Source organism: Syngnathoides biaculeatus, chromosome 4, assembly GCF_019802595.1.
Source record: "Syngnathoides biaculeatus isolate LvHL_M chromosome 4, ASM1980259v1, whole genome shotgun sequence".
NCBI classification, from domain to species: Eukaryota; Metazoa; Chordata; class Actinopteri; order Syngnathiformes; family Syngnathidae; genus Syngnathoides; species Syngnathoides biaculeatus.
The window spans coordinates 3264003-3291026 of NC_084643.1; the positions used below are offsets into that span (position 1 = coordinate 3264003).

The following is a 27024-nucleotide window of genomic DNA, read 5'->3' on the forward strand; positions in this document are numbered from 1 at the left end:
GTGGCGTTTGCATGTTCTCCCCGTGCCTGCGTGGGTTTCCTCCCACATCCCCAAAACATGCAACAATACTTAGACACTAAATTGCCCCTAGGTGTGGATGTCATTTTGTTCAGCGTATCGGTCTGACTTTACAACTTGCATCAGTATTTTGGTTCTACTGTGTAAGTCATTTGGGTGGAGCACAGGTGTCAAACTCGAGGCCCTGGGGCCAGATATCTGGCCCGCCGCATGATTTTATGTGGCCACAAAGGCAAAATCATATGTGTCAACTTTCATGAGTTTTGTCAAAATCTGTACCAAACCATCAAATTGTCACATCATAAATGGGCGGCACGGTGGTTCAGCTGGTAGAGCGTTGGCCTCATAGTTCTGAGGTCCCGGGTTCAATCCCGGACCCCCCCCTGTGTGGTGTTTGCATGTTCTCCCCGTGCCTGTGTGGATTTCCTTCGGGCACTCCGGTTTCCTCCCACATCCCAAAAACATGCAACAATAATTGGACACTGTAATTTGCCCCTAGGTGGGGTTGTGACTGCGACTGTTTGTCTCTATGTCCCCTGGGATTGGCTGGCGACCAGTTCAGGGTGTACCCCGTATCCTGCCCGTTGACAGCTGGGATAGGCTCCAGCACTCCCTGTGACCCTCGTGAGGGTGAGCGGCAAAGATAATGGATGTATGGATGTGGGTAGGCTGCACAGGTGTCAAACTCAAGGCCCAGGGGCCAGATCTGTTCCGCCGCATGATTTCATGTGGCCCGCAAAGGCAAATCATATGTCTCAACTTTCATGATTTTTGTTAAAATCTGTACCAAAATTTCAAATTGTCATATCATAGACGATAGCGTCGCGATATTGCAAGCATTTTTGTGCTACCAAACAACAATAGTTTACATTAGTTGGGCACTCTAAATTGACCCTAGGTGTGATTGTGAATGCGAATGTTTGTCTCTATGTGCCCTGCGATTGGCAGGCGACCAGTTCAGGGTGTACCCCGGCTCCTGCCCGTTGACAGCTGGGAGAGGCTCCGCCGCTCCCTGCGACCCTCTTGAGGATAAGCGGCAAAGAAAAGGGATGGATGTGTGGAAACTGTAGTACGTAGTTTGGGAATCCATCCCCACAAAATGGGGCAATGGAGACTTTTGTCGTGTTGCTCTGGGAACGCCATTAGATTACTTATTCATTTGTCAGATGGGTCGAATCTTACCTAACTCTCAAAAATGTCATGTAATTATTGTACAGAAATACAAATGTTTTTTTTTCTCAATTAGACCTAATCTTATGGTACACTGTGGTTTTTGTACGGAAAAGCAATACATCCAATTAAAATAATAATGTTTTTAATTGGACTGGTTAAAGCATAGGTGGCACGGTGGCCTCACTGTTCTGAGGACCGTGTTCAAATCCCCCCCCCCCCGTCTGCGTGGCATTGGCATGTTCTCCGCGTGGGTTTTCTCCGGGCACTCCGGTTTCCTCCCACGTCCCAAAAAAACAGGAATTCATTGGACACAAAAAATTGTCACTAGGTGTGATGGTGAGTGCAAATAGTTGTTTCCGTGGGCCCTGCCATTGGCTGGCAAACAGCTCGGGTGTACCCCACCTTGTGAGGATAAGTGGCACAGAAAATGGATGGATGAATGTTTTTAACTGGAGACTAAGGAAAATATTGTTATGAGATCCCCATATGATCAGATTTGTGACTTATTTGGTTAGTTTGTGTTTGTTTGAAGCAAGTTAATGTCTATTTGTCTGTCTTTTTTCTCAAAAGTCATATCATAAATATGAATGGCGAATCAAGCACTTTTGTTAGGTGATTTGTTTTCCTCTTTCTGTTTACCTCTGAGCAAAAGCAGACAACCTTTGACCTCTGCTGAAACACCCGGTTGTCATTTTCTCCTTCCGTCCGCAAAGGTTTCAACCTCCGGCGCTCGGGCCGCGGGCCGCCCCGCGCGCCGCGCCTCAGGAGACGCCGGCCGCGGTCCGGGCAAGGGCGAGTTCGCGGAGAAAGTGCAGCGGAGCAACGAGCTGTGCCAGCGGGGCGACTTTCAGGCGGCCGTGGACCTGTACGGCGAAGCCTTACGAGCGGACGCGCAGAACTGCATCCTGTACGGCAACCGGTCCGCCGCGCTCCTCAAACTGGGCCGGCACCAGGCTGCGCTGGACGACGCAGAAAAAGCTCGCGTGCTCAACCCAAAATGGCCAAAGGTAAGAGCGGCACAGCGTCGGTGCGCTGAACCGGTTTCTCCATCTACTCTATGACGCATTTTCTGTGTATCCACTGCAAGAAATACACGAGGAATTCTGTCATTTGGAAGCTACAACAGAGGCAGTTATAGTTTATCGTAGTGTAGAAATGCATCGCAGTGAGTGTTTTTAATAACTTCCCATTTTTATGAAAGGGAGAAAATATTAGAAACCGCTACTAGCTGAAAAGATCGATGGATTTTGGCAAAGGTTAACGTGTAGCCGAACGCGCTTCCGCGTTCACAAGCCGTCGACCGTCGTCTTTTTTTTTTTCCAATCATAGTTAATCAATGCGAGTTTGTGTAAAACCAGGGGTCACTTATTTAAATATTGGTATTTGTATTGAATACTAGCTGAAAAGATCGATGGATACCGGCAAAGGTTAATGTGTAGCCGAACACGCTTCCGTGTTCACGAGCCGTCAAAACCGCCACTATGTGGGATTTATTCCTGATTGAGAACAGATCCAGCAACAAAGTATTCGTTTGCGCTTTCAAACTTTTCTGTGTAAATGTCGACGACTTACTCACCAGATCCACGTGTAGATCCAGTTGTCCAAGCGAATTAACGTTCCAATTTCTTATCGGTGAAAACTTCGACTTCGGCATTAAATACGTGTCCTCTATGTTGAGTTTATCTAATTTTTCCACGTACCTTCGTTTGTTTTCACCTTCTAAATGTTGTACAAGACTCTGGACGTCGAGCTACAAGACATATTTTCATGTCGTCTCCAACCGACTCAGCATTGAACAATGCTTTCCTAGACCGGCAATATGGCGACGTCAACAAACGTCATGTGATTTTATGACGTAGGTGCACGAGCTCTAGAGTAAAATGAAGTTCAATGAGATAAAATAGTGTTTTATAATGCACCTGATTTCAGCATTTCACCGTCTCTTGAGTGTTCATTCTGGATCAAAACAATCGAAGAGAAAATGTTTAACTTCTATAATCATGAAAGTAATGTACTCAAAAAGCACAACTATTGTACATATTGCTGCCATTGAGCTGGAACCTTTTAAGTCCAAAAGTGGTCCACTTTTTTTTTTTTTTTTTTTTTAAACAATCTCAAGCGTTAAAGATGGCTTCGTAGATTTCCGCCACAGTCCCACGATTCCCTTGTCCGCCATTTTGTGTGTCACTACCGGTAATTAGAAACCTTTCTGATGCGAGGATTCTGCCCGACGCCAGGGATATGAATTATTGTTTTCACTATTCCTTTATTCTCTAGGTAAAAAAAAAGTATTCATAGCCCTTGAGCTTTTCCGAATTTTAAACCGTTAAAATAAAAAAATCCATACAAAATATGATATGAAAAGTTATCTCTCTGGTGGCACGGTGGATCAGCTGGTAAAAGCGTTGGCCTCACAGTTCTGAGGGACCGGGTTCTATCCCGGACCTGCCTGTGTGGAGTTTGAATGTTTTCCCCGTGCCTTCGTGGGTTTTCTCCAGGTACTCCGGTTTCCTCCCACATCCCAAAAACATGCAACATTAACTGGACGCTCTAAATTGCCCCTAGGTGTGATTGTGAGTGCGGCTGTATGCCTCCATGTGCCCTGCAATTGGCTGGGAACCAGTTCAGGGTGTCCCCCGCCTCCTGCCCATTGACAGCTGGGATAGGCTCCAGCACTCCCCGCGATCCTCGTGAGGATAAGCGGCAAAAAGAAAATGGATGGACGGAAGTTACCTTTCTGTCAGTAGTTATTTCCGTGACATTTTCACAGACGACGACAAAACAACTGCCAGCTCATTGGCGTTCGCCCTCTTTTGTTGCCCAAAGAAGTTCCGCGACCGCCCAACATTTGGGCTGTCTCTCCGCAGCCGCGGGCACACAGTCAAGAGAATTAATCGCACACACCGTCGCTCGCGGTTTGCATGCGACAACGTGCGACAAACAAGTTAACGGTGCCTTTTTACTCATTGACAGAACGCTTGTAACCATGCTAACAGAACTCACAAAAACAGGAAGCCCTCCAAAATCATCAAAAAAGCCAAAAGCGACAAAAAAAAAACCTGTTAAAATGTTGATGACTATAACAGAGTTCAAAAGCTGGACTCTCCTCCTTCTCCTTGCCCGTGCAAACTTTTTGGAGTTAAGTTCCGCTCTCTGATCTCGTTCGGGTCACGTGCACTCGTAACCTGCGATTGATTTCACATCCGTCGCAGGCCAATTGCTCACAGCGAGAGCGATTGCATCGATTACGCGATTTAGCGCAGAGGGAGGCTTTTGTCTTTGCGCAGAGCGATTGATGGTAACGCGGTCGAGTGTTATCGAGGCTAATTTGCCGCGGCGGCGATGCATCACGTCCCGTTTGGCCTGAAGTCGCGCATCTTCTGACGCTCAGGTAGGTTCTCTTCCAGTGAATTTTCGGGGGTGCGCGGCATCATCATTCGGCAACAAACGACGCCGAGCATGTGCCGTCTTCCCTCCTTTTCCGGAAGTGACATTTTATTCCCTTGGCTGATATTTTGCAACCTTTTCAACGCTGAAGTCAAATTGAATACTGTCCGAGACAAAATTAGTCTTTGCGGTGTGACTCCATCTCTGCTGAGGTTCTGGTTCTGCTTGACTTAATTTTACTGCTGCAGCCTCGCTGTCAAAGCTCGTCCTCGCCATTATGTCTCCATTTTGTCCACAAGGCCTAACAGCTTTTTTTTTCCCCCGAGACAAAATGAGCTGAAGTTGCTCGCTTTCGTTAAAAGACCACCAGGGGTCAGTGTTGCCAAATAGGAGTTTTGTCCCCACCAAAAAAACAAAACAAAACCAAAAAACCGGTCTGGGGTATGGAAGGAAAAGACATACACAGCATTTAGATTTTTAAATGAGGATCTTTCAACAAAGTGGCGCAAATGAATGTAATGGACTTTGTCTCTCGTAATTCCCTCAACGCAATATCACACATTTTCTATAATGCGAAGTCATTTTACAAAAAAAAAAAAACGTTTCAGCGCACGACAGCATGGTATGCATTTTATGACAGAATTAGACTTACTCCTGTGGGTGAGGACAAACGCTTAGCAGTCTCGGGCTTGACGCCCGTCCGTCCCCGGCGGTTCGGAGCCCGAGCGTTTATGTGATTCCGCGGCTCGTCGCGATGTCGAAACGGGGATTAAAGCGTGGCGGCGTTCAGATCTTGTTTGAGTACATAATATCATCAATCAAAGCGTGCTTTGACTGGGCTTCAGGATTGGCCTGTCAAGCGCTGACAGGCGCCGTTTCGCCGGCCCAGGCATCGGCGGGCAGCCTGCCCTCCCGGAGAAGGCTGAGAGGCGTGAAGCCCCCCCTCCAGCCCCCTCCCTACCCACCCAATCCCTCGGCCAATGTGTCAGCTCTTACGGCTGGCTGTGAGCGCATTCTCGAAAGAAGAAAGACAATGTGCAATTTAATGGGCCGAGACAGCTTTAGGCCTTTTGTTGCTCACCCGGCTTCTGAATATAAAATGCTTAAATGAGAGCAAAATGGGGGTGTCATTTGACAGGAGAGGGGCCCGTCTCTTCGCAGTTGCTCTCACCGAGCAGGAGAAAATGGCTCTTACGTTATTCTTTGCCCGTGTTCAATTTATTAGCTCCACCAAGGAGATTGTGGTTTTCACGGCTGTTTGGTTTTCCCGACGAGGAGACCACCATCATCATCGTGTGTTTCTCACTGCTTTTAAAGTGTTTGGCGGACTTGAGACGAGCACAGACGACAGCGCGCGCACGTTAAGCGAGTCGTCCGAAAAGAGGCTAAGCTAACCGTTAGCCCGTCTGGCTTCTCCTTTTTGTGACTGACTTGGGACACAAACGCGCTAGACAAGTGCATCAATTAGTGTCCTGCAGAGGCGCAAGTGATTCATTAGTTACGTTCTTACACTTAACGAGTCTGTCTCCGAATGTTCTGAACTCCTGTTTCATGTCGAAATGAGCGCCGTAAGTTTACCCAGAGGAATTGGACCAAAGTGGGTGATGTCTCTGCGGATGCAGATGAACACCATAAACTGAAGTTGCTGTTTCAAATGCAAACCAGACTGAATCAACGGCGCCTCTGCTGGCCGTAGACGAGTAGCTGACTCATTCGTGCCAAAATCGACGATCGATTCCCTGCAATAGACGCAATTCTTAACTATCAATAATTGATGATTACGCTCAGCCCTCGTGGAAATTTATCGGGCGTTGATTGAATTTGGTGTTTTGAATTGAAGCGTGTCTGGTTTGGTGGCCTCGGTATCGCATCTCTGCTCTTTGCAAATGATGCGGTTCTGTTGGCTTCATCAAGCCGTGATCTCCAGCTCCCACTGGAGAGATCCGCGGCTGGGATGAGAATCAGCACTTCCAAATCCGAGACGATGGTCCTCAGTCGGGAAAGGCTGGCGTGCCCTCTCCGGGGTCGGGGATGAGATGCTTCCCCAAGTGGAGGAGTTCAAGTACAGTATCTTGGGTTTTGTTCACGAGTCAGGGAAGAATGGAGCGGGATATCGACAGACGGATCGTATCGGTGCAGCGTCTGCAGTGATGCGGACTTTGTATCGGTCCGTTGTGGTAAAGAGCTCTCAATTTACCAGTCAATCTACGTTCCTACCCTCACCTATGGGGATGAGCCGTGGGTCGTGACCGAAAGAACAAGATCCCGGATACAAGCGGCCGAAAGGAGTTTCCTTCAAAGGGTGACCGGACTCTCCCTTAGAGATAGGGTGAGACGCTGGGTCAACCGGGAGGGACTCGGTGTCGAACCGCTGCTCCTCCGCATTGAGAGGAGCCAGATGAGGTGGCTGGGGCATCTGATCCGGATGCCTCCCGGACGCCTCCCTGGTGAGGTGTTCCGTGCATGTCCCACCGGAAAGAGACCCCGGGGACGACCCAGGACACGCTGGAGAGATAACGTCTCTCGGCTGGCTTGGGAACGGCTCGGGATCCATCCGGAAGAGCTGGAAGAAGTGGCTGGGGAAAGGGAAGTCTGGGTATCCTTGCTGAAGCTACTTCCCCCACGACCCAAACCGGAAAAGCGGTAGATAATGGATGGCTGGATGGATGATTGAATTTTCAATCATTTGGTGCAGGACTGCGTTCAACTGACTTCCAGTAAGACAAAATGTGTCGTATCAAACTTTAGCCATTACTTTTTGACTGATGTGTGTACTCTTTTGTTGTGCTTTGTACTCAAGGTGTTTTGGGATTGTTTGTTGGCCCATCACACCTTAAGTGCTTTTTTTTTTTTTTTTTTTTTTTTTCATTTTTCAGGGAAGTGACTGGGAGGACAATAAGTTTCTCTCGATTGATGCCTTGCCTGTTCCGCTTCTCCATCTGGTCCCTCCCCCCTCCTCCTCCTTGTCTTCCTCACCGCTGCCGTTTCAGCTGCATTTTAAATAAACAACTCCTGCGCTCCAGCCCGAGAGCTGTCAGGAGGAGAGTTGCCCAGGAGCCAAAAAGACGAGCGGCGCTGCGGCACCGAGAGGCTCGCATTTCCATATCTTCCGATTGGAGCCTATGACGCCGCCTGTCGAGGGTCTTCTATCGCCAACTCGGAGTGAAGTAAACTAAAAGTCCTGTCGTTTTCCCAGATGACGCCGTTTATTGTAAATAACATCAATAAATCAAGGCCCAATTTAAACCCCCTGCCGCGAGGGGCCTTGATTTGAATGAGACAACGAGGACAGTGCTGTGGAGAATATGAAAAGGTCAGAGTGCGCGGCACGCAGCGAGCGGATGTAATTACAGCTGCGGCAGATCCTGCAATTGTGTCAGGATGCTGAAATGCTGATGACACTTTGAAGCTTCTTTTCGACGAATGCCGGCTGATGACTCTGCTTTTTGCTGTTAATGTCCACACGAGGAAGAAAAGAGCCTCATTAGTTATTTTTGTCTGTTGCTGTAACTTTCATTCGCTACAGTACATCGAGTATGCAGTACAGCATCCAGAGCAGAACATGTTAAATGGGTGCGAGAAGTTTTGTACCTTGGTGCTGGCCGTGACCGCTACAGAAATGGTTTTGCCCGTTTTGCAATGGTGGCCATGTTTAATCCAAGTGATCCAGCGCCCATCCAGCCCGATTTATTGCTGGGCCAATGGCGATTAGTGTGCACATCTCGTTACCATGCCGACTCAGGGCGGAGCTATGGCACGTACAGTGAAGAAAATAAGTATTTCAACACCCTGCTATATTGCAAGTTCTCCCACTTAGAAATCATGGAGGGGTCTGAAATGTTCATCCGAGATGCATGTCCACTGTGAGAGAGATCATCTAAAAAGAAAAATCCAGAAATCCCAATGTATGATTTTTTTTAATGATTTATTAGTGTGATACAGCTGCAAATAAGTATTTGAACACCTGAGTGAATCAACGTTAATATTTGGTACAGTAGCCTTTGTTTGCAATTACAGTGGTCAGACGTTTCCTGTAGTTCTTCACCAGGTTTGCACACACTGCAGGAGGGATTTTGCCCCACTACTCCACACAGATCTTCTCTAGATCAGACACGTTTCTGGGCTGTCGCTGAAAAACACGGAGTTTCCGCTCCCTCTAAAGATTTTCTTTTTGGTTTAAATCTGGAGACGGGCTTGGCCATGGCAGAACCTTGATATTCTTCTTACGGAGCCACTCCTTGGTTTTCCTGGTCGTGTGCTTCGGGTCATTGTCATGTTGAAAGACTCAGCCACGACCCATCTTCAATGCTCTGACCGAGGGAAAGAGGTTGTTCCCCAAAATCTCACAATACATGGCCGCGCTCATCCTCTCCATAATACAGTGCAGTCGTCCTCTCCCATGTGCAGAAAAACACCCCCAACGCATGCTGCTACCACCCCCATGCTTCACAGTCGGGATGGTGTTCTTGGGATGGAACTCATCATTCGTCTTCCTCCAAACACGGTTTAGAGGAATTATGACCAAAAGGTTCCATTTTGGTCTCATCTGACCACAAAACCTTCTCCCATGACTCCTCTGTATCATCCAAATGGTCAATGGCAAACTCAAGACGGGCGTTGACATGTTCTGGTTTAAGCACGGGAACCCTTCCGTGCCATGCATGATTTCAAATCATGACATCTTAGTGTATTAGCAACAGTCACCTTCGAAACGGTGGTGCCAGCTCTTTTCAGGTCATCGACCAAGTCCTGTCGTGTAGTCCTGGGCTGATTCCTCACCTTTCAAAGGATCATTGAGACCCCACGAGGTGATATCTTGCATGGGGCTCCATTCCGATCGAGATTGACCGTCATGTTCAGCTTCTTCCATTTTCTCATGATTGCTTCAACAGTAGAACCTTTTTTTTTTTCACCAAGCTGCTTGGCAATTTCTCCGTAGCCCTTTTTTCAGCCGTGTGGATTTGTAGAATTTTGTCTCTGGTGTCTTTGGACAGCTCTTTGGTCTTGGCCATGTTACAAGTTTGAGTCTCACTGATTGTATGGGGTGGACACGTGTCTTTATGTAGCTAACGACCTCACACAGGTGCATCTGATTCAGGATAATACACGGAGTAGAGGTGGACTTTTAAAGGCGGACTAACAGGTCCTTGAGGGTCAGAATTGTAACTGATAGACAGGTGTTTAAATACTTATTTGCAGCTGGATCACACGAATTGTTAAAAAAAAATCACACATTGTGATTTCTGGATTTTTCTTTTTGGATTATCTCTCTCACAGTGGTCATGCGCCAACGATAAAAATTTCAGACCACTCCATGATTTCTAAGTGGGAGAACTTGCAATATAGAAGGGTGTTCAGATACTTATTTTCTTCACTGTATCTGTAAAATCGTGTTATTATTGTCCTGGAATATGTGTGCCTTTATAGCTATGATTTTTTTTTTTTTTTTTTTTTTTTTTTTTAGCCCTTTCAGGGTTTTAGCTGATGTCAGGGATGAAAGGGTTAAGTAATACATAGTACAATAACCGAAACATGTCGTGAATGAAATGCCTTAAAAAGATGGAGAGACAAAGCCTGGTTGATGTCCAAGCACAATTCTTTGAGGTGCCAATTTGTCAAACTTCACTGCCATTGACGGCAATATCAGTCCAAAATCCATTTGAATCGGGGGAGCTGGCAGGGAATGAGTTAAACTGCTGTGAACCTTGTAAAACATATGATATTGTTTGCCGATACAATTGATGCTTCAAGCATCTTGTTTCTTTTTCACGCACAAGATCACAAATGTTGTTATTTTTCCTCCCCCAAAACGTTTTGCGCGCAGCTTGCCGATCGTGAAGGACAAAAGGAAGATGTTTATGACATCGGAATGGATATTATAAATACTATAATGACATTTTCAATGAATGCCCATAAACAGGTCGTCACCGACTGAAGCGACGGAATGTTTGCATTCACGCGGATTCGATTGCAATCGCCACATTTGCGGCAACACCTAACGACGTCAAGCTGCATCTCCTGCTGTCGGGTCGTTAGAAGGTCTTGGCTTGTCTTGAGCCCCCCTACCCCCACCCCCTCCCCCACCTCGCTGCACTGCCGTTTTCCACTGCAGCTCACCACCGAGAGACTCCAGTCACGAACCACTAATAAGAGGGTTCCATTTTGCTTCCACCCGGCCGAGGCTCGAGCTAATGAACAAATTAAATGAACGGCATTTAATTACAGGCCGGAGCGAGCGGGCCGGACAGAAGGTCGGCGCTGGCGGGCGCAAACCTGAAATTATTTGTCTGGAAAATTGCGAAGCGAGCGGGAGAAGTTCAAACTCTGTGTTTTTCCTCGGCGTTCGACGTGGACGCTCGCAGGGAAAGTGACCACACGCACGCAAGTCTGTTGTTTTGATTTGAACGCACGTCCTTGGCAGCTGTTTGGCTTCAAACACGCAAACCCCGACTTGTCATGTTTAGCAAAGGCAGGCCTTATTTTACATTTCGTGGGACTTTTAGAAGTTAAGATCAACGCGGGCTGATGAATTCTGCTCCTACCCTCGCGTAATGCATCCAGAGCATCCAATCCCGTCACGACATTTGCATGAACATTTGCATCAATCGCTTGCTACAATTTCCTTTATCGAGTTGACATTTTCCCAAATTGCCTTTGCTTCATGTCTGATAAATTGTCACTTTGCGATGTTCTGTACTTCATGCACAATGCGCCTGAAATATTGAATTCATAACCAGAATGACATTGTTTTCTCCATTCCGCCCCCCTTCCCTCCCTCCCTCGTTTTCCTTGACTTTAGTTGTGTGCCTCCTACTAGTCCGCATTCCACTGGCAACAAGGTTTCTGCGTTGCTCGCCAAGTGGTTTTCCTCTCTACCACCCAGGCGCTTCACCAAATTGTCGAGTCTCATAAAATGGAATTCCTTCACATGAAACACCCCCCCCCCCAAAAAAATGAAAATTGGCCAATTTTTTTCTCACTCTTTTGCATTATGTGCATCAAACCTGTTTGACTTTGAACGTCATTGCACGTGTTGGATTTTCACGGTTGGGTGACGTGATGCGATTCGTTGTACTAACCGACGTTTGACCCCGCAGTTTTGCGTCTTTGTCCTGTCGTGGCTCAGAACTCGCGAGGCGTCACGTCGGGTGCGATGTTGACCCATCAGGCCTGTCAACAACAGTGACCGCCGGCCAGCCAGCACCTGCATTCTTACAAGCGTCCTCTCTCAAAATGTACGTGATCTATATTTAACACATCAAAACGGGACAACACCGTAGTGTAGTGTTAGCGTAACATTACAAGGGTAACAATGGGGAATGGAGCGGGAGATCCAGAGACGGATCGATGCAGCGTCTGCAGTGATGCGGACATTTTATCGGTCCGTTGTGGTAAAGAGGGAGCTAAGTCGAAAGGCGACGCTCTCAATTTACTAGTCGATCTACGTTCCTACCGTCGCCTATGGGCACGAGCTGTGGGTCGCGACCGAAAGAACAAGATCCCGGATACAAGCGGCCACAATGAGTTTCCTCCGCAGGGTGTCCGGGCTCTCCTTTAGAGATAGGCTGAGAAGCTCGGTCATCCGGGAGGGGCTCAGTGTCGAGCCACTGCTCGTCCGCATTGAGAGGAGTCAAATGAGGTGGCTGGGGCATCTGATCCAGAACTCCGTGGTGAGGTTGTTCCGGGCATGTCCCACCGGAAAGAGAACTCGGGGACGACCCAGGACACGTTGGAGAGACTATGTCTCTCGGTTGGCCTGGGAACGCCTCAGGATCCCTCCGGAAGAGCTGGAAGGAGTGGCTAGGGAAAGGGAAGTCTGGATATCCCTGCTGAAGCTACTTCCCCCGTGACCTGACCCGGAAAAGCGGTAGATAATGGATGGATGGATGGATGGATGATTGAACTTTCAATCGTTTGGTGCAGGATTGTGTTCAACTGACCTCCAGTAAGTGGCCTCTGAGATCCTTCCCCAAGTGGAGGAGTTCAAGTACATTATCTTGGGGTCTTGTTCACGAGTGAGGGAAGAATGGAGCGGGAGATCAACAGATGGATCGGTGCAGCGTCTGCAGTGATGCGGACTTTGTATGAGTTCCTTTTGGTAAAGAGGGAGCTAAGTTTAAAGGTGATGTGCTCAATTTACCAGTCGATCTACGTTCCTACCCTCACCTATGGGCGTGACCGAAAGAACAAGATCCAAGATACAAGCGGCCGAAATGAGTTTCCTCCGCAGGGTGTCCGAGCTCTCCCTTAGAAATAGGGTGAGAAGCTCAGTCATCTGGGAGGGACTCAGTGTCGAGCCGCTACTCCTCCGGGAAGTCTGGGTATCCCTGCTGAAGCTACCAACCCGGGGAAGCGGTAGAAAATGAATGAATGAATGAATGGATGGGTAACAAGGGGCAATTACTAAACCTGGATATATTTATTGAGCCCATCTAAAAGCAACACTGGTGACCCTGCAGTTTAGGGGGAAAAGGTGCGAGAAAAATGGAAAACATGTTGCCCAAAGTGCTGCGCAATGAATTTAAAACACGCTGGATACAAAAGACAGAATTCTGTACCATCCTAAAGTTAGAAAGACGTAGTACAAAGAGGCGTTTTGGTGTCTTTGAAACATTTTGCATCCCGACAACGACGTTATTCAAACGATCCCCAGTCATGTCGTGCCCCTTTCAAGTGTATACACAGCTGTTCGCTTGTCCTCCAGGTCTTCCGCAGAAATGTATTTCTGGACGTGTTCCATTTGGGATGAACGTGTTTCTGAGGGTCACAAACGAATGCACAGTTGGCTGGGGAAGCTTCTTCATCAAGCTAGTTCAGGATGCGAGTGACGTCGTCAACTTGCGCATGTCCACGTCCGCCGTTGTCGTGTTTACGCTGGCGCAATAACGGCGATATTTGATGAACATTTTCAACCCATTTTGATGCTGTTTTTACTGAACAACAGCCCCACCATTAGATTTCCATCTCAAATGAGACGTTACACTCACGTTGTGCCAATTGTCTTACTAAATACAGACGATGAACACCATTGAGTTTACAAATGTTACAATGTGTTCTTCAGATTATTTCTTTTATTAATTGGGTAAAAAAAAAATAGTGAAAGTTGCTTGCAAAATCTTTTTTCCAATGACTTTCCCTTAAAGGGTTATTGTTTTTGATTTTGCCGATGAACCAAAACCAAACAAAGAACAATGACGTAATCTCCCGCGAGCGGGAGCGACGTTGCCCTCGCCAACATTTGTGACTTCTCGGCTCCTGATTCATGCAAAGCGCGACGTTAGTTCGACGTGCTGCACACTTCTGAGGCTGCTTCGGTTTCAACTCGAAAGTACGTCAATGACATACTACAGATTCATAAAAATCAGGGTTATTTTCAGAACAGATTCAACTCCCTATTATTTTTTCCGATAAATTGATTGTGATTGTTACTGGTTTTGTGGGTAAAAAAAAAAACGCCAAAATTTGAACATTGTTTTCCAAAGTAAAAACAGATGTTTGCAAAAAATAAAAGAACTGAAACAGATCATTTCATGAAGGAGTACAGAAATGAAATTACCATAATTTCCGGCCTGCAAACCGTGACTTTTTTCACATGCTTTCAACTCTGCGGATTATGCAGTGATGCTGTGCTAGCGTTAGCGCACCTGGTTATAAGGCTCTGTACACAGAGTTTAAGGGTTAGGGTTAGGGTTAATGCTAATGCTAGAGCAGCGCTAACACTAACGTTGCGTTAACGCTAGTGCCGTGCTAATGCTAGCATCGTGTTATTGCAAGCACCGTGGTAACGCTAGCGGTAAATTCTTTCTGTGTACCGAGGCTTATAACCAGGTGCACTCTCTAGGCCGGGAATTACAGTACTCTTGAGAGGCTGAAATCAGACCATGTGGACATTTTTATGGTAAACAATAGTTCTACAGGATTAATTGATTATCAAAATAGTTTGCAGTGAATTTGATCATCAAATAATTGCGACGCCTTTATGTTAAAGTGGCGTCGCTCTGCCGCACAGTACGGACAAACTGGCGAAACGTGTCTTTTTCTGTAATCTGCCGAGTAAACTTTGTCAAACTCTCCTCACTAACGTTGCTCAAGTTATTCGTTTTCAAATTGTTTCAAGGGTTTGCCAACTGGCAGATGAAGAATTAAAACAATTAAACCTTTAGGTCTCTTAATCCCCAAAGAAATAGCGTGCAAAAGATTTGGCAATCACCTCCCGCAATAAGATTTCAATGGTCTGCAACCTTCGACTGCTTCCCCCCAGTGGATACATCAAATGAGCATCAGCTTAATAGCTTTTTGCTTGGCGTTCCGTGGCAAGGAATGTCAAAGGCCTGCGAGAATCACATCTCATCGCAACGCTGGCGGCGGCGTAGCAGCCTGCTCCTGAATGCAAAGCCAAACAATTGCAAGGCCTCCACTTGCACAGATGCTCTTCTCTTCCTACAGCGGTTGACTTGGCCGCCTCGTATCGCGTGGGCCCGGCCCACCGGGGGAGGTCGAGACCCCGGATGCTTCCGGAATTCGCGTAGGCGGCTGAGGAAGAACTCCCATTGGGGCAAACGGCGAAGAGCACCTGTGAGGCTGCCGTTAGATCGCGCATAATAATTAATGGAAGGGTTTTTGCCGCTGGTTCCTGATTCTGTTGTACTCTCCTCTGAACTTTTGATGACTGGCACATGCTCGCTCGTTTATCCGCTGGGGGCCAAGAGACCCGCCGACGTTGGATCACCGCAGTATCATTCCGTCTTTCATGAAGGAATGTGGAGGACTGGCTCGTGCCAGCGATTCATGACGTAACGCCTTTCCTATGCCCTGGTTTCTCACAAGTGGCTTTTTTTTAACGAGATGGCTGATTGGGGTCGCTAAAAAAACGTTCCTATTTGCGTTCATTTATTTTTGACAGAATTGCGTGCTCTCTCAGTGGCAACAAAAGTGATAGGAGTGAATTCTTAAAAAAAAATTGCTTCGGGTCACCCATTCCACTTAAAGGAATACTTTGCTGAACAATGAAGAGCCTTAGTCTGATAGGTCATCTAGTATGTACTGGACCTTGAAAATTTGAGGTTAATCCGACATCATTTAACAGCGTTTTGAGAAGATTTTTATCGGCAATTTTCATGGGCGCCGCCAATTTGGCGAGTCACATGATCTGCTTGCGCGGATGTGACGTATTCTGTGCGTAAACAAAGAAATCATGGCCGATTTTGTACTGTAATCACCAGCAGTACAACCACCATCGGAAAGGTGAAAATGCTCTCCTGTATCGCGAAATTTTGCCATAATTCAGATAGAAATAATCCGACGAAAGCTCAGTGGCATATTCTGCCCAGTAAGAAAAAGAAACATTTATTTGCACATTTATTTAAGACCAACACTTTTAGAGTACAATAAGTCTCAGAATTCTTTTCAGTTACATTGTTAATATGTTGCTAACCAATGATGACAAAAGTACTTCTTACCATTAATGCGACTTCTTGTGCTTTCATGGGTCTTGCAGGCGTTGAGACTTCCATCCGTTAATCGTGACCAGAATTCAATTTGATTTGCCATCATGATGGTACGACGGTAAACGGTTCTTGCCGATAAAGGCAAGTCTTTTATTCGTTTGATTATCTTGTCTTTAGGCGAAGTTGGCAAAATGTTGATTGGCAACGTCGAGTACTAATGCTTTGGCATACTCCCCGTCTGTGAATTTAAACACACAGCAGAACCCTCCCTCTCCACAGAGCCTGTCCATTCTTGTTGAAATCTTCGGTACTCCTCATATTTTTTTTTTTTCTTTGAGCGAACCTTTGTCAAAGATTTCCATAATTATTGTTCCGACATGATCAGCGTGTGACCGTTCTGCGCCTGTGGTTAGTCAGCTAGTCGGACGCCACGTAATTCCCGTCCGAAAATCCATCCAAATGTTCACCATTATTTCCAGCCACAGGTTCAAATCTGTATGGTCGTATTCCTCCGTCTTCCCGATGAACCAATGCTGCTATTTCTTCATCAGATGAGGATAAATCCGTGAAATCAGCGCTGTCCGTGATTGTGTATTTCTTTGTTTGCCCACAGGAGATGTCACTTCCTGTTTTTTAAGTCACGTGACTCACCAAAATGGCGGTGCCCGTGAAAATTCGTAATTGCCGCTAAAAATCTTTCAAAACACTGTCGGAATAACCTCAAATTTTCAAGGTACAGTTCATACGAGATGATTTATCACATTAATGCTTTTCATTGTTCAGCGGCGTATTCCTTTAAAATAGTTGTTGGCAGTCCACTTTTTTTTAATGTCCGTTTTATTTGTTCCGTGGTACCTGGCACCAGTGCTTTTTCCTCCGTAACCGGGGCTCTTTATAAATGCATTACATATCACGTTAGCAGTGCAAACTCATAATAGTGGCGGCACAATATTGAGGAAATAATGTATTCCGTCGAGAAATGAAAAAAAGACACACTGCGCCAATGTAAAATGCCATTGCACATTAATAGAGGACATTTATTTACTATGCTACTGAAATCCATCCTTGTGTCAGTCGGAGGCAATCAAGTGATACATGAGGAAAAATATTAGTCTTATTTGTCAGTTTTGCTCAAGTGGAACCAGAACAAGAAGATGAAGTGCAATCAGGCTTTAGTTTAAGTATGACCTCTTTTTATCTCTTAAGTGTGTGCTCCGTGGCCACAACGTTCGTGTCATTACTGAATTAACGAGCGTGTCGTATGTGATTCATGATCAGTGATTTCCCTGATAAATAATTAATGTTTGGGAAGGGAAGTGGAACAAAGATGCAATACGCACAGTGTATTTTTTTATAGCTTGTTTCTGTGATCGTTGCAGATTTTGGTCAGGGATGGAAAGCAGGAAAAGTTTAAAATCCATCTTGAGCGCATTGAATGATGGAACTTGTCAGTACAGTTTGCTTTCTATCTTCAATTATTCTGCTGTTGTAGTTCTTCTTCTTCCTCTTCAGTCGTAACAACAACAATGGTCAATGTCTGCAACGATACAGGATATTTGCTGAAAATGCTTCTCGAAATATTTGAAACCTTCAAAGTATCCTGCGCGATCCAGTCAGTCCAACCTACTAAAGTCAAAATAACCAAAAATGAAAGCACGTTCATGCGGTCTTAAGTGTTCTTTATACTGTATATTCCATGGTTTTAGTTTCTAGCCCATTATTTTGAAAGGAAATTGTTCTCGAAAGCGACTTTAGCTTGTTTGACACAATGCACCGAATGTCCTGATGTTCTTTCGGACTGTGTTACATCTGCAGACGTCGTTTGGGAGCTTGTGCTCTTTATAACAATTTGCATTCTTATTGTTCAGTGCTAAATATTTAAGAAAGATACATTTCAGAAACTCAATTAAAAGGGTTAATCTTGTAAATGACTGAGGTGAAAGTGATGGGATTCATTTCACTGCTCCAGTTCAGTCTACTGGCCGTCAAGAAATGGGGCTATCGTTTTAATTTATTAGTCACACATTGCCTCTTTTAATTAGCTGCTCGATGAAGAGCTTAAAAACTCAGGCAAACAAAAGAAGTATGTACAACTCTTTCATATTCACTTTGTTTGTATGACTGCAATTGGCTGGCAACCAGTTCAGGGTGTAACCCGCCTCCTGCCCGTTGACAGCTGGGATAGGCGACAGCACTCCCCGTGACCCTTGTGCGGATAAGCGGCTATGAGAATGAATGGATGGAAGGATGTTTGTATGAGACGTTTGTCTATATCCAAATCAGATCAGCGACAAAGTCAAGTAGGGAGCTGATTGGTTGAAGGATGAGGAAGAGGGCGGGGCTGACTGACTTAATGGGAGTTAGAACACACACACACACACACACAAGCAAATAACGTTTAATCCCATAGTCCGTGGCAACATACGGTTAATTTTTTATTTTATTGTTAGTTGGCCAGATCACACGAGGACGACGCAACCGGTTTTCCATAAAACATCGTGGAGAGTTGACTTCTGCGGCCGGCAACCCGTTTGAGTTGGAGTCGCTGAACTCCCAGAGTATTTTTAACGTACAGTACCTCTAAATTCTGATTATGTTTGCCGTGCTCCTGAATATATATTGGTAGGGTCCTGTCATCTTGTGGTGTGCATTTTGTACGAAATATTCCGATTTGTATTACATTCAGTTATACTTATTACTTTTATTTATGATGTGTGGTGGGGGGGCATATACACCCTTATAACTCTACAGTACAAATTAATTTTTTCAAACTTTTTTTTTTCCTGAGCTAAAATGCCCATTCCAGTATAAATAAATAACAAAAATAAATATAAGATTTGAAAATGTTTTGTCCATCCATTTTGTGTACCACTTCTAACGTGGGTCGTGAGTGCAGGAGCCAATCACAGATCTCTTCGGGTGAGAGGCTGGGTGCACCCTTAACCGGTTGCCAGCCAATCACAGGGCACATAGCAACAAACGAACTTTATGGGCAATACAGAGTCTTCGCTTAACCTAACACACGTTATTAGGATGCTGGAGGAACTGGTGTACCTGGAGAAAACCCACTCAGCCACAGGGAGAACATTCGAATTAATGTGGAGGAATTAATGTGCTTCCTAGTTCCGACACTGTTGCCATAGACAAACGGTTTGACAAAAAAAAAAAAAAAAAAAACACTTCTGTACCGAAAATAGCATGTTCCGGACTCCAGAGACATGGGCGTCGTATTCCTCTTAAAGGTAACACCGCCGCTCACCTGCTACGCAGAGCTGTATGCGACTATAGAAAGAACTTCTCATCATGGTCGCCACATCAATACATTGCCTGAAAATGTGGCCACATTCAACATGGGTGCCACGTACCGTTGGCTACATGTAGTCATATTGTTTATCTGAGACGCAGAAATATGTGTCGCAGTCTCTGACCATTTTGTGGCACAGAATTACAATCTGAATAATCTTTGATTTTTTTCAAGTATGTCAAAAGGCCGCAAGGAATTTGTCTCCGATGATATTAAAAAATATGGAGTTAAGCACAATTCTAAAACACAAGATACTTTATACATTGATGGGAGTTTTCCACAAAAAAAAAAAAAAATCCAAATTTTTTCAGCTGAAAATGTCATTGTTGTGAAACGTGTAGATTCGGTACGGCTTGACGTGGGGCGAGGCTGCGATCAAGACCGGCCGCCTGCATCTAATGACGACAACATTCCGATTTCCGCCAGCATTTTGTCGGTATTTTCACTCTGATATTAACGTTTCATAGAGAAGCATTCTGTTTACTATGGCATCATTATCACTTATAGAAATATGTACGCATATATTATCGAGCAGGCTCGCGTGGTCAACTGCGCATCAGTGACGTGATTATTCGTATTTTCATAGTAAATGAATTTGAATCTACTCCTTCAATCTACCCCTTAACGATTCAGCCTTGGAGGAGCTTCACTTTCGCACGAGTTTCATGTTGTGCTAACCATGTTAATTCATTTCTTGGGTTCCACAAGGAAGCCCGACATGTTTTGTAGGCCGTCTCATTTATTTCACCCGTTACCATTCATTTCAGAAATTTTAAGGGTGTTAGTGCTTGACACCTGTCTCCGAAAGACTGGGGGAATTAATGTGTGCAATTACGCGTAGGGGGTATTGCATCCATTAAGGCGGTTTCTCTTTGATGAATGCGTCTTTGTTAGCGTCCGCATCATAGCGGTGTAGGCAAAGCGTGCGAAAGGGAAAGAGAAACGACTCAAAGAGGAATCATTTCCTCGCTCGAGTTTCGCAGCGACTCGATGCGGCCGCGGTAGAATTGGAGCAGCCGCGGAGGCCGTTCGAAAGTGGGCCGAGACAACTTTGCAAGCTTTTCAGAAGCGAAAGCGCCCGCCCCAAGTCTGGCTTTGAGCGCACAGGAGGAGAGCGTTTGGAAGCACTTTGTTTCTAATCAATAACTTTTATTGGAACGGCAGCTGTGCCGCTCTCCTCATCAAATGATCGCGCAAATCCATTTGTCATTTGTCACAACAAATCCAATGTGTGGAAACAAAAACCCCATCTGGAACTGAAACGTATTCGTGTGACTTGCTGTTGCTAGATGTCAAAAATGAATGTCGATTATTCAGTTTTTTGAAAAGCGATATTTAAGACTGATTACAACAATCAACGTGAGCATGTTTGCTGTTGTCATCTTGCATGTGCGAACTAGTAAATGTCAAATTCTGGCCGTGACCCTCGTTGGGTGTCGAACTGTGGGAAATTCGGATCGTACAATGTGCTGAGAAACAGGAAAGTGGTTGGGAAGTTTGTCAACAAAGCTCGGAAGTGACCTCTGACTTTGTCAGGGTCACAGTTGTTAGTTGTGATAATCCAAACATTAGCTTTTCGTTTTAACGCGCATTGGACTATTGACCAATATTTTCCACTCCAACATTAGCCAAGGAAGATAAAATTGTTTGCTGTGCCGTCATTTTTTTCCATCATGTCGTATTTGGAGTTGCACGGTCAAGGAAGTCATCGACGCGCTTTGTGCGCTGGACGTCCTGATGATGTCATCCGAAGAGTTCAAGTGAAATAGAGCGCCACGTCGAAGACAGGTTTACACACAAAGAAACAATTGTAGATCATGAAGTGTATGTGTGCAGTTTTGAGTACCACGCCTCCAGCAAACAGCTTTCGATTGCTGAGTTCATATCCAGTGAGCACGCTGAGATGTAAAAACTGTTTATGCCGTATTAACATAGTTTATATCGCCGGCTAGGCAAACCGTGTTTACAGATACACGGGCTCCGTGCATCGTAATGAAATATGTATCGAGGATCAGAATCTTTCTAATTACTTCCACGTATTTCATCGAGCCATAAATTACGCATTTACTCTAAGCATGGGTCTGTTTATTTATGATGCGGTTCTCATTTGAATTTGGTTTTGAGTACTTTTATGTAATTGCACGTTGGCATGCGCTGCGGCGTTGCTCTCGTTCCCCACGGCAACACTTCCTCCTTCGCGTCGTGAGGTTCTGGGGTGCTCGTTGCGAACTGCGTCTGAATTACTCTGGGAAAAACTAAAAGATGAGTATTTGTGCTTTCTCTTTTCTGAGCATTTGAGCACCTGGTCGCTGGCGCACTGCAAAGAAAAGACACTAATTCCTCAGTTGGTCCTTGGCACATTTCGCGGTACGCCGAGGCATGATTAAAGAACATGCTCTGAGAAGTCTCAAGGGGTTTGAAAAATCTTTTTGTCTGACCTGTTTGACTGAATACAAAGGGATGTTTAAAAAAAATAGGGCAAGATAGCTGACAGGCGGCACAGGTCAAAGCAAACTCGCCGCTGGAATGGTTTCAAATACAGCAACAGCACGGCTCGGCTGCATCACGTACCGGCGCACGCACACGAATAGCAACACAATGAGGGTCCATTTCCGTCCTTTCAGTCCACGTACACGAAGGAGTCATTATTGAGGTAACTAATGATACCTTTCAGACAAAAGGGTGAACAGAATGCTCGTTGCCGAGCTGTAAATTCAAACGTCTTTTGTACGATTGCAGTACTTTTAAATGTAACTCCCCAATGACAGGCCCGACGCACTTCACCTGTCAACGAGCAGGGGGCGGGGTACACCCTGAACTGGTTGCCAGCCAATCGCAGGGCACATAGAGACAAACGGTCGCACTCACAATCACACTTTTAGGGGCAATTTAGGGTGTCCAATTAATGTTGCATGTTTTTTGGGATGTGGGAGGAAACCGGAGTGCCCGGAGGAAACCTGTGCAGGCACGGGGAGAACATGTAGACTCCACACAGGGAGGGCTGGGACCAAACCCAGGTCCTCGGAACTGTGAGGCCAACGAGTTTCCAGATGACCCACGGTGCCACGTCATATCACACCAGTAAAATTTGCAGCCTCCAAACAAGGCCAGCCCACCTCTGCAAAGTCTTGCAAATTACAGACGCATAACGGCGGCGTTACAATTAAAACACCGCAACAGTATTTTCACTTCTGGAACTCAAGTCAAATGAGAATATTTGGAGTTCAAGCGACTCTAATGTGTGAGATCACGGGAGAATTTAGCACGTCACCTTTTCCGTTTGTTTTTTATGAGATTCCAAAAAGAGCGGAAATTGGAATCCAAGCAAAAAGACTCCATTGTTTCCATTTGTGTCCTCTCTTGTCATGCAAGCTGAAATGGAAGGTTTTGTCACGACCAGAACTCGGTGTTGGACCCAAACACACGACTCGGGAGACGTAGAGGTCAGTTCGGGAAACATATTTATTCAGTGTCGGGGATCAGGCGGGCAGTCAACGGGAGCAGCGGTAATAAGAACGTCAGGCGTAGGAGGCAGGTCAGCGGGCAGGCAGGAGTCGGTACACGGGAGATCAGGAACGGGATTACGAGAGTGCGGGAACGAGGCATGAAGCAACGATCTGGCAAAGGCCAGACCGTACGTGTGGTTCTATATAACTGTGATGTAATTACTAGAGACAAGGCGCGGGGGTGAACCTCCGCCGATTGCGGCAAGTGCGTGCCGAATCGGCGACCGGCAGGGCCATGACAGGTTTTAGTATTCATGTCATTTAAAATATACTACAGTTGTAGTATTGTAGCAGTAGGTCTAAAACGGGAAGGCACTCTGTACAAGCTTAAAACAATGTGGGACGTTAACACACTTATCTCTTACCTGTTCTAAAAGAAGAATGTTTTACATCTTGCACATCTCATCAGGAATTCTTCTTCTTCTTTTCCTTTCGACTTGTCCCGTTAGGGGTCGGCACAGCGTGTCATCTTTTTCCATCTAAGCCTATCCTCATGCATCTTCTTATCTAACACCCACTGCCCTCATGTCCTCCCTCACAACATCCGTCTACCTTCTCTTTGGTCTCCCTCTCGCTCTTTTGCCTGGCAGCTCCATCCTCAGCACCCTCCTACCAATATACTCAGTCTCTCGCCTCTGAACGTGTCCAAACCATCGAAGTCTGCTCTCTCTAACCTTGTCTCCAAAACATCAAACTTGGGCTGTCCCTCTAATGAGCTCGTTTCTAATCCTATCCAACCTGTTCACTCCGAGCGAGAACCTCAACATCTTCATTTCTGCTACCTCCATTTCTGCTTCCTGTTGTTTCTTCAAGTTCCTATAAACAGAAATGTCTCTTGTTGCTTTGTTCTTGTTGCTACGTTGTTCCTTGTTCTTTGTTCTGAATGTCGTATCGACATCCGGAGAAAAGTTCCTTGTGTGTTTTTACACACTTGGCCAATAAAGCTGATTCTGAGTCTGAACAGAATATTACAGGTGTATCTTCACCACCATCCCAAATCCGAATATTTTCACTGAACTAGATAATGATGGGCAGCACGACGGATCAGCTGTTTAAGTGTTGGTCTCCCAGTTCTGAGGGCCTGGGTTAGATCCTGGCTGCGCCTGTGTGGAGTTTGCATCTTCTCCCCGTGCCTGCGTGGATTTCCTCCGGGCACTCCAGTTTCCTCCCACATCCCAAAAACCTGCAACATTAATTGGACACTCTAAATTGCCCCTAGGTGTGATCGTGAGTGCGGCTGTTTGTCTCAATGTGCCCTGCGATTGTCTGGTAACCTGTTCAGGGTGTACCCTGCCTCCTGCCCGTTGACAGCTTTGATAGGCTCCAGCGCTCCCCGCGACCCTCGTGAGGATAAGCAGTGAAGAAAATGGATGGATGGATAGATCATGATGACAGAGATACACAGTTATACAAGGGGGAGTTAATAAGATATTCATTCATGTTTGTTTTCTACCGCTCCTCTTGCTCAGAGTCACAGGTGAGCTGACATTTTATCCAAGATGACTTTGGGGATGAGGTGGGCAGAACTTGCGACCGGTCGCCAGTTTGGGTTGAAGTTTTTCAGTGACAAATTGCAATACAGTACAGCGTGATCGAGTTCTTTGAGTTGTTTGTGCCCGTCAGATAACGACCACGACCCGTTACATCGTGGACAATCCCCCCCCCCCATCAAGGAACGACGACATACTGCACTTTTTCTTCCTGAGAATTTCTGACTGCGTGCATCTGGATATTGTTGCCGCATTGTTCCCTCATTACATCGTGTCAAGGATAAGTCGTGCTGCAATGAAATGATCAGAAGGAGCTGTAATAAAAGGCTTACATTGAAGTTAGTCATGCATTTTTGCATCCTTTGTACATTTTCCACGGCTTTTGAGTTGTGTGGCCTAATTCCTCCGTAGAGCCAGCAATAAAGAGCTTAAAAAGGACCAATCGGATGCGAGAGGTTGGGTCGCCAAATGTGTTTTGAGTGCAAAGTGCGTCCTTAAAAAGTCTTCTTATTCCATGAATTTTTAAACGTGGGCGAGATTAACTTAAGTTTACAAGTTTCTCTGCGCTAACTGTAATTTAATACTTTGAATGCAGCATTTTTTGTGAAAGTGGTGTGGTTATCAGGATAATGCTCTTGTGCTATTTTGATTTCGACAAGTCGTGTGGACATAATTGAATTTAAAATGCCGGTTGCGGCTTTCACTGGAACGATTGTTGTTTTGCTCCGAAGGCTCATCAGACGGCGTTCGATTGCGCTGGCCCTTTCTCATCTTTTATCTCTTCTCTTCTGTACCGTGGACCATTTGGAGCCATTTCACAAAGCCGCTTCCATTATGACATGAGAAATGTAATTTGCGCGTTTGCGTGCTTGACTGTCACTCCAGAAGGCAAGTCGGAGTGGAAAACAAAACACAAAAAAAATCGTTCTTTTCTAAACACCTCTTCTTGAGAATAAAATTGGAGCGCTAAAGAATGGAAAGGTGTTTCATAGAGGTCTATCTCACAAGCGGCTTTTATGTGCAAAAAGTCCGTTTAAGCCATATTAAAATATTTGTGGAGAAAGTGACAGCTGTGCGTAATGTAGCTCTAATTCAAAATTGGTATTACATACATCCATCCGCCCAACCAGTCTAAATGTGTTTTGTGGACATGGAGAAGGCGTTCAATCGTGTCCTGTGGGAGGTTCTTCGGGAGTATGGAGTACCGAACCCCCTGATATGGGTTGTTCGGTCCCCGTATGACCGGTGTCAGAGTTTGGTACGCATTGCCGCCAATAAGTCGGACTCGTTTCCGGTCTGAGTTGGACTCTGCCAAACTGCCCTTTGTCACCGATCTTGTTCATAATTTTTATGGACAGAATTTCTGGGCGCAGCCGAGGCGTAGAGTGGGGGGTCTCGTTTGGCGGATCTCCAACGCTCACTAGAGCGGTTCACAGCCGAGTTTGAAGCGGCTGGGGGTGAAAATCAGCACCTCCAAATCCGAGACCATGGTCCTCAGTCGGGAAAGGGTGGTCGAGGATGAGATCCTGCCGTAAGTGGCGTATCAAGTATCTTGGGGTCTTGTTCACGAGTGAGGGAAGAATGGAGCGGCAGTTTTTCCATTCTCGTCCATCAGCAAGTTTTATTAGATGTGTCAGTTGAATAAAGAGTCTCGATTTGCAGTTGAGGTGAGGGATCACGGCCACCGCAGACAAGGTGGGCCACTTTCTGGATCTTGGTGTGTCTTTAAGACCCGGACTCGTGTTCCACAAATCCTCCAGGGGGCCGAGGAGAGAAGTGGATTGGGATTCCTGGCGTCTCGAGGCTGTGTTCCTGTCACTCACCGACAAACACTTCCCGCATTGTTGCTGCCTTCTCAACTAAAGTCTGGAGAGGGATGAGAAAGGTCAGGGGTGAGATTGAAAGCACACTTCACTGTGATCACGGAAGACTTCAGACTAAATTTTGATGCGAAAGATCATCACACTATTCCGAGCAACGTCGCTCGTTTGACTTGACTCGTTCCCTTTCTGAGCTCAAGACGCCGCCTCGTTCGTTATGAATGTTTGACTCGAACATATCCCGACAAGAAAGGGAATGTTCATCAGATTGCTTGCCGAGCAAGCGATTTGGACACCCACGTTTGCAAGACGACGCATGATCCAGATAGTCGTACTTGGCTTTTGTGTTCCTGCGTTCACTTGCGCCCGTGCCATTTCCTCATCAGATTCGCCGATAATGGATGGATATCAAGCTGCCGTAACGCCGAGTACATCAATTGACTCCAGCGGCACGGAAAATTGCTATTCCAGCCCATGTCTACTTTTGAAAACAGGGGCAGTTTTCTCGATGATAACAAGGTTGGCTTAATCTTGGTGTTGCAGTAATGTACAGTAAACCACATTTTTGAACTTGTTTGATTCACGCCTATGTGACATTTCTTGCAGCATAATTGTATCCGCTCCTTATAGGCTGTGGTGATACATTTTGTGTATCTGTGTGTGCATTTACATTCTGGCTTGTTGTTATGTGGGCCTTACATGGGTGGGGGATGGGGGTGGGTGAGCTAATTAGGACCTCTTTGTAGCTTTTGTGGCATTTTCATTCCAGTTCCCCTGGTGGCCTTTCGAAAGAACAAAAACAACTGCAATAAAAAAAATAAAAAATAGCCATGCATTATTCAAAACACAGGTGTCAATGGCACCCCTCAAAAGCAACCC

At 45.9% G+C, this 27024-nt stretch overlaps 1 protein-coding gene across 3 annotated transcripts in view; it reads left to right on the forward strand.

Moving 5' to 3' along the window:
- Positions 1-27024, forward strand: part of LOC133499229 (tetratricopeptide repeat protein 28-like) — a 207264-nt gene that overhangs the window by 1512 nt on the left and 178728 nt on the right. For all 3 annotated transcript variants that reach the window (XM_061816985.1, XM_061816986.1, XM_061816987.1), the window contains one exon: positions 1905-2198. In XM_061816985.1, the coding sequence (XP_061672969.1) occupies positions 1905-2198 (294 nt within the window). The remainder of the gene's footprint in view (positions 1-1904; positions 2199-27024) is intronic.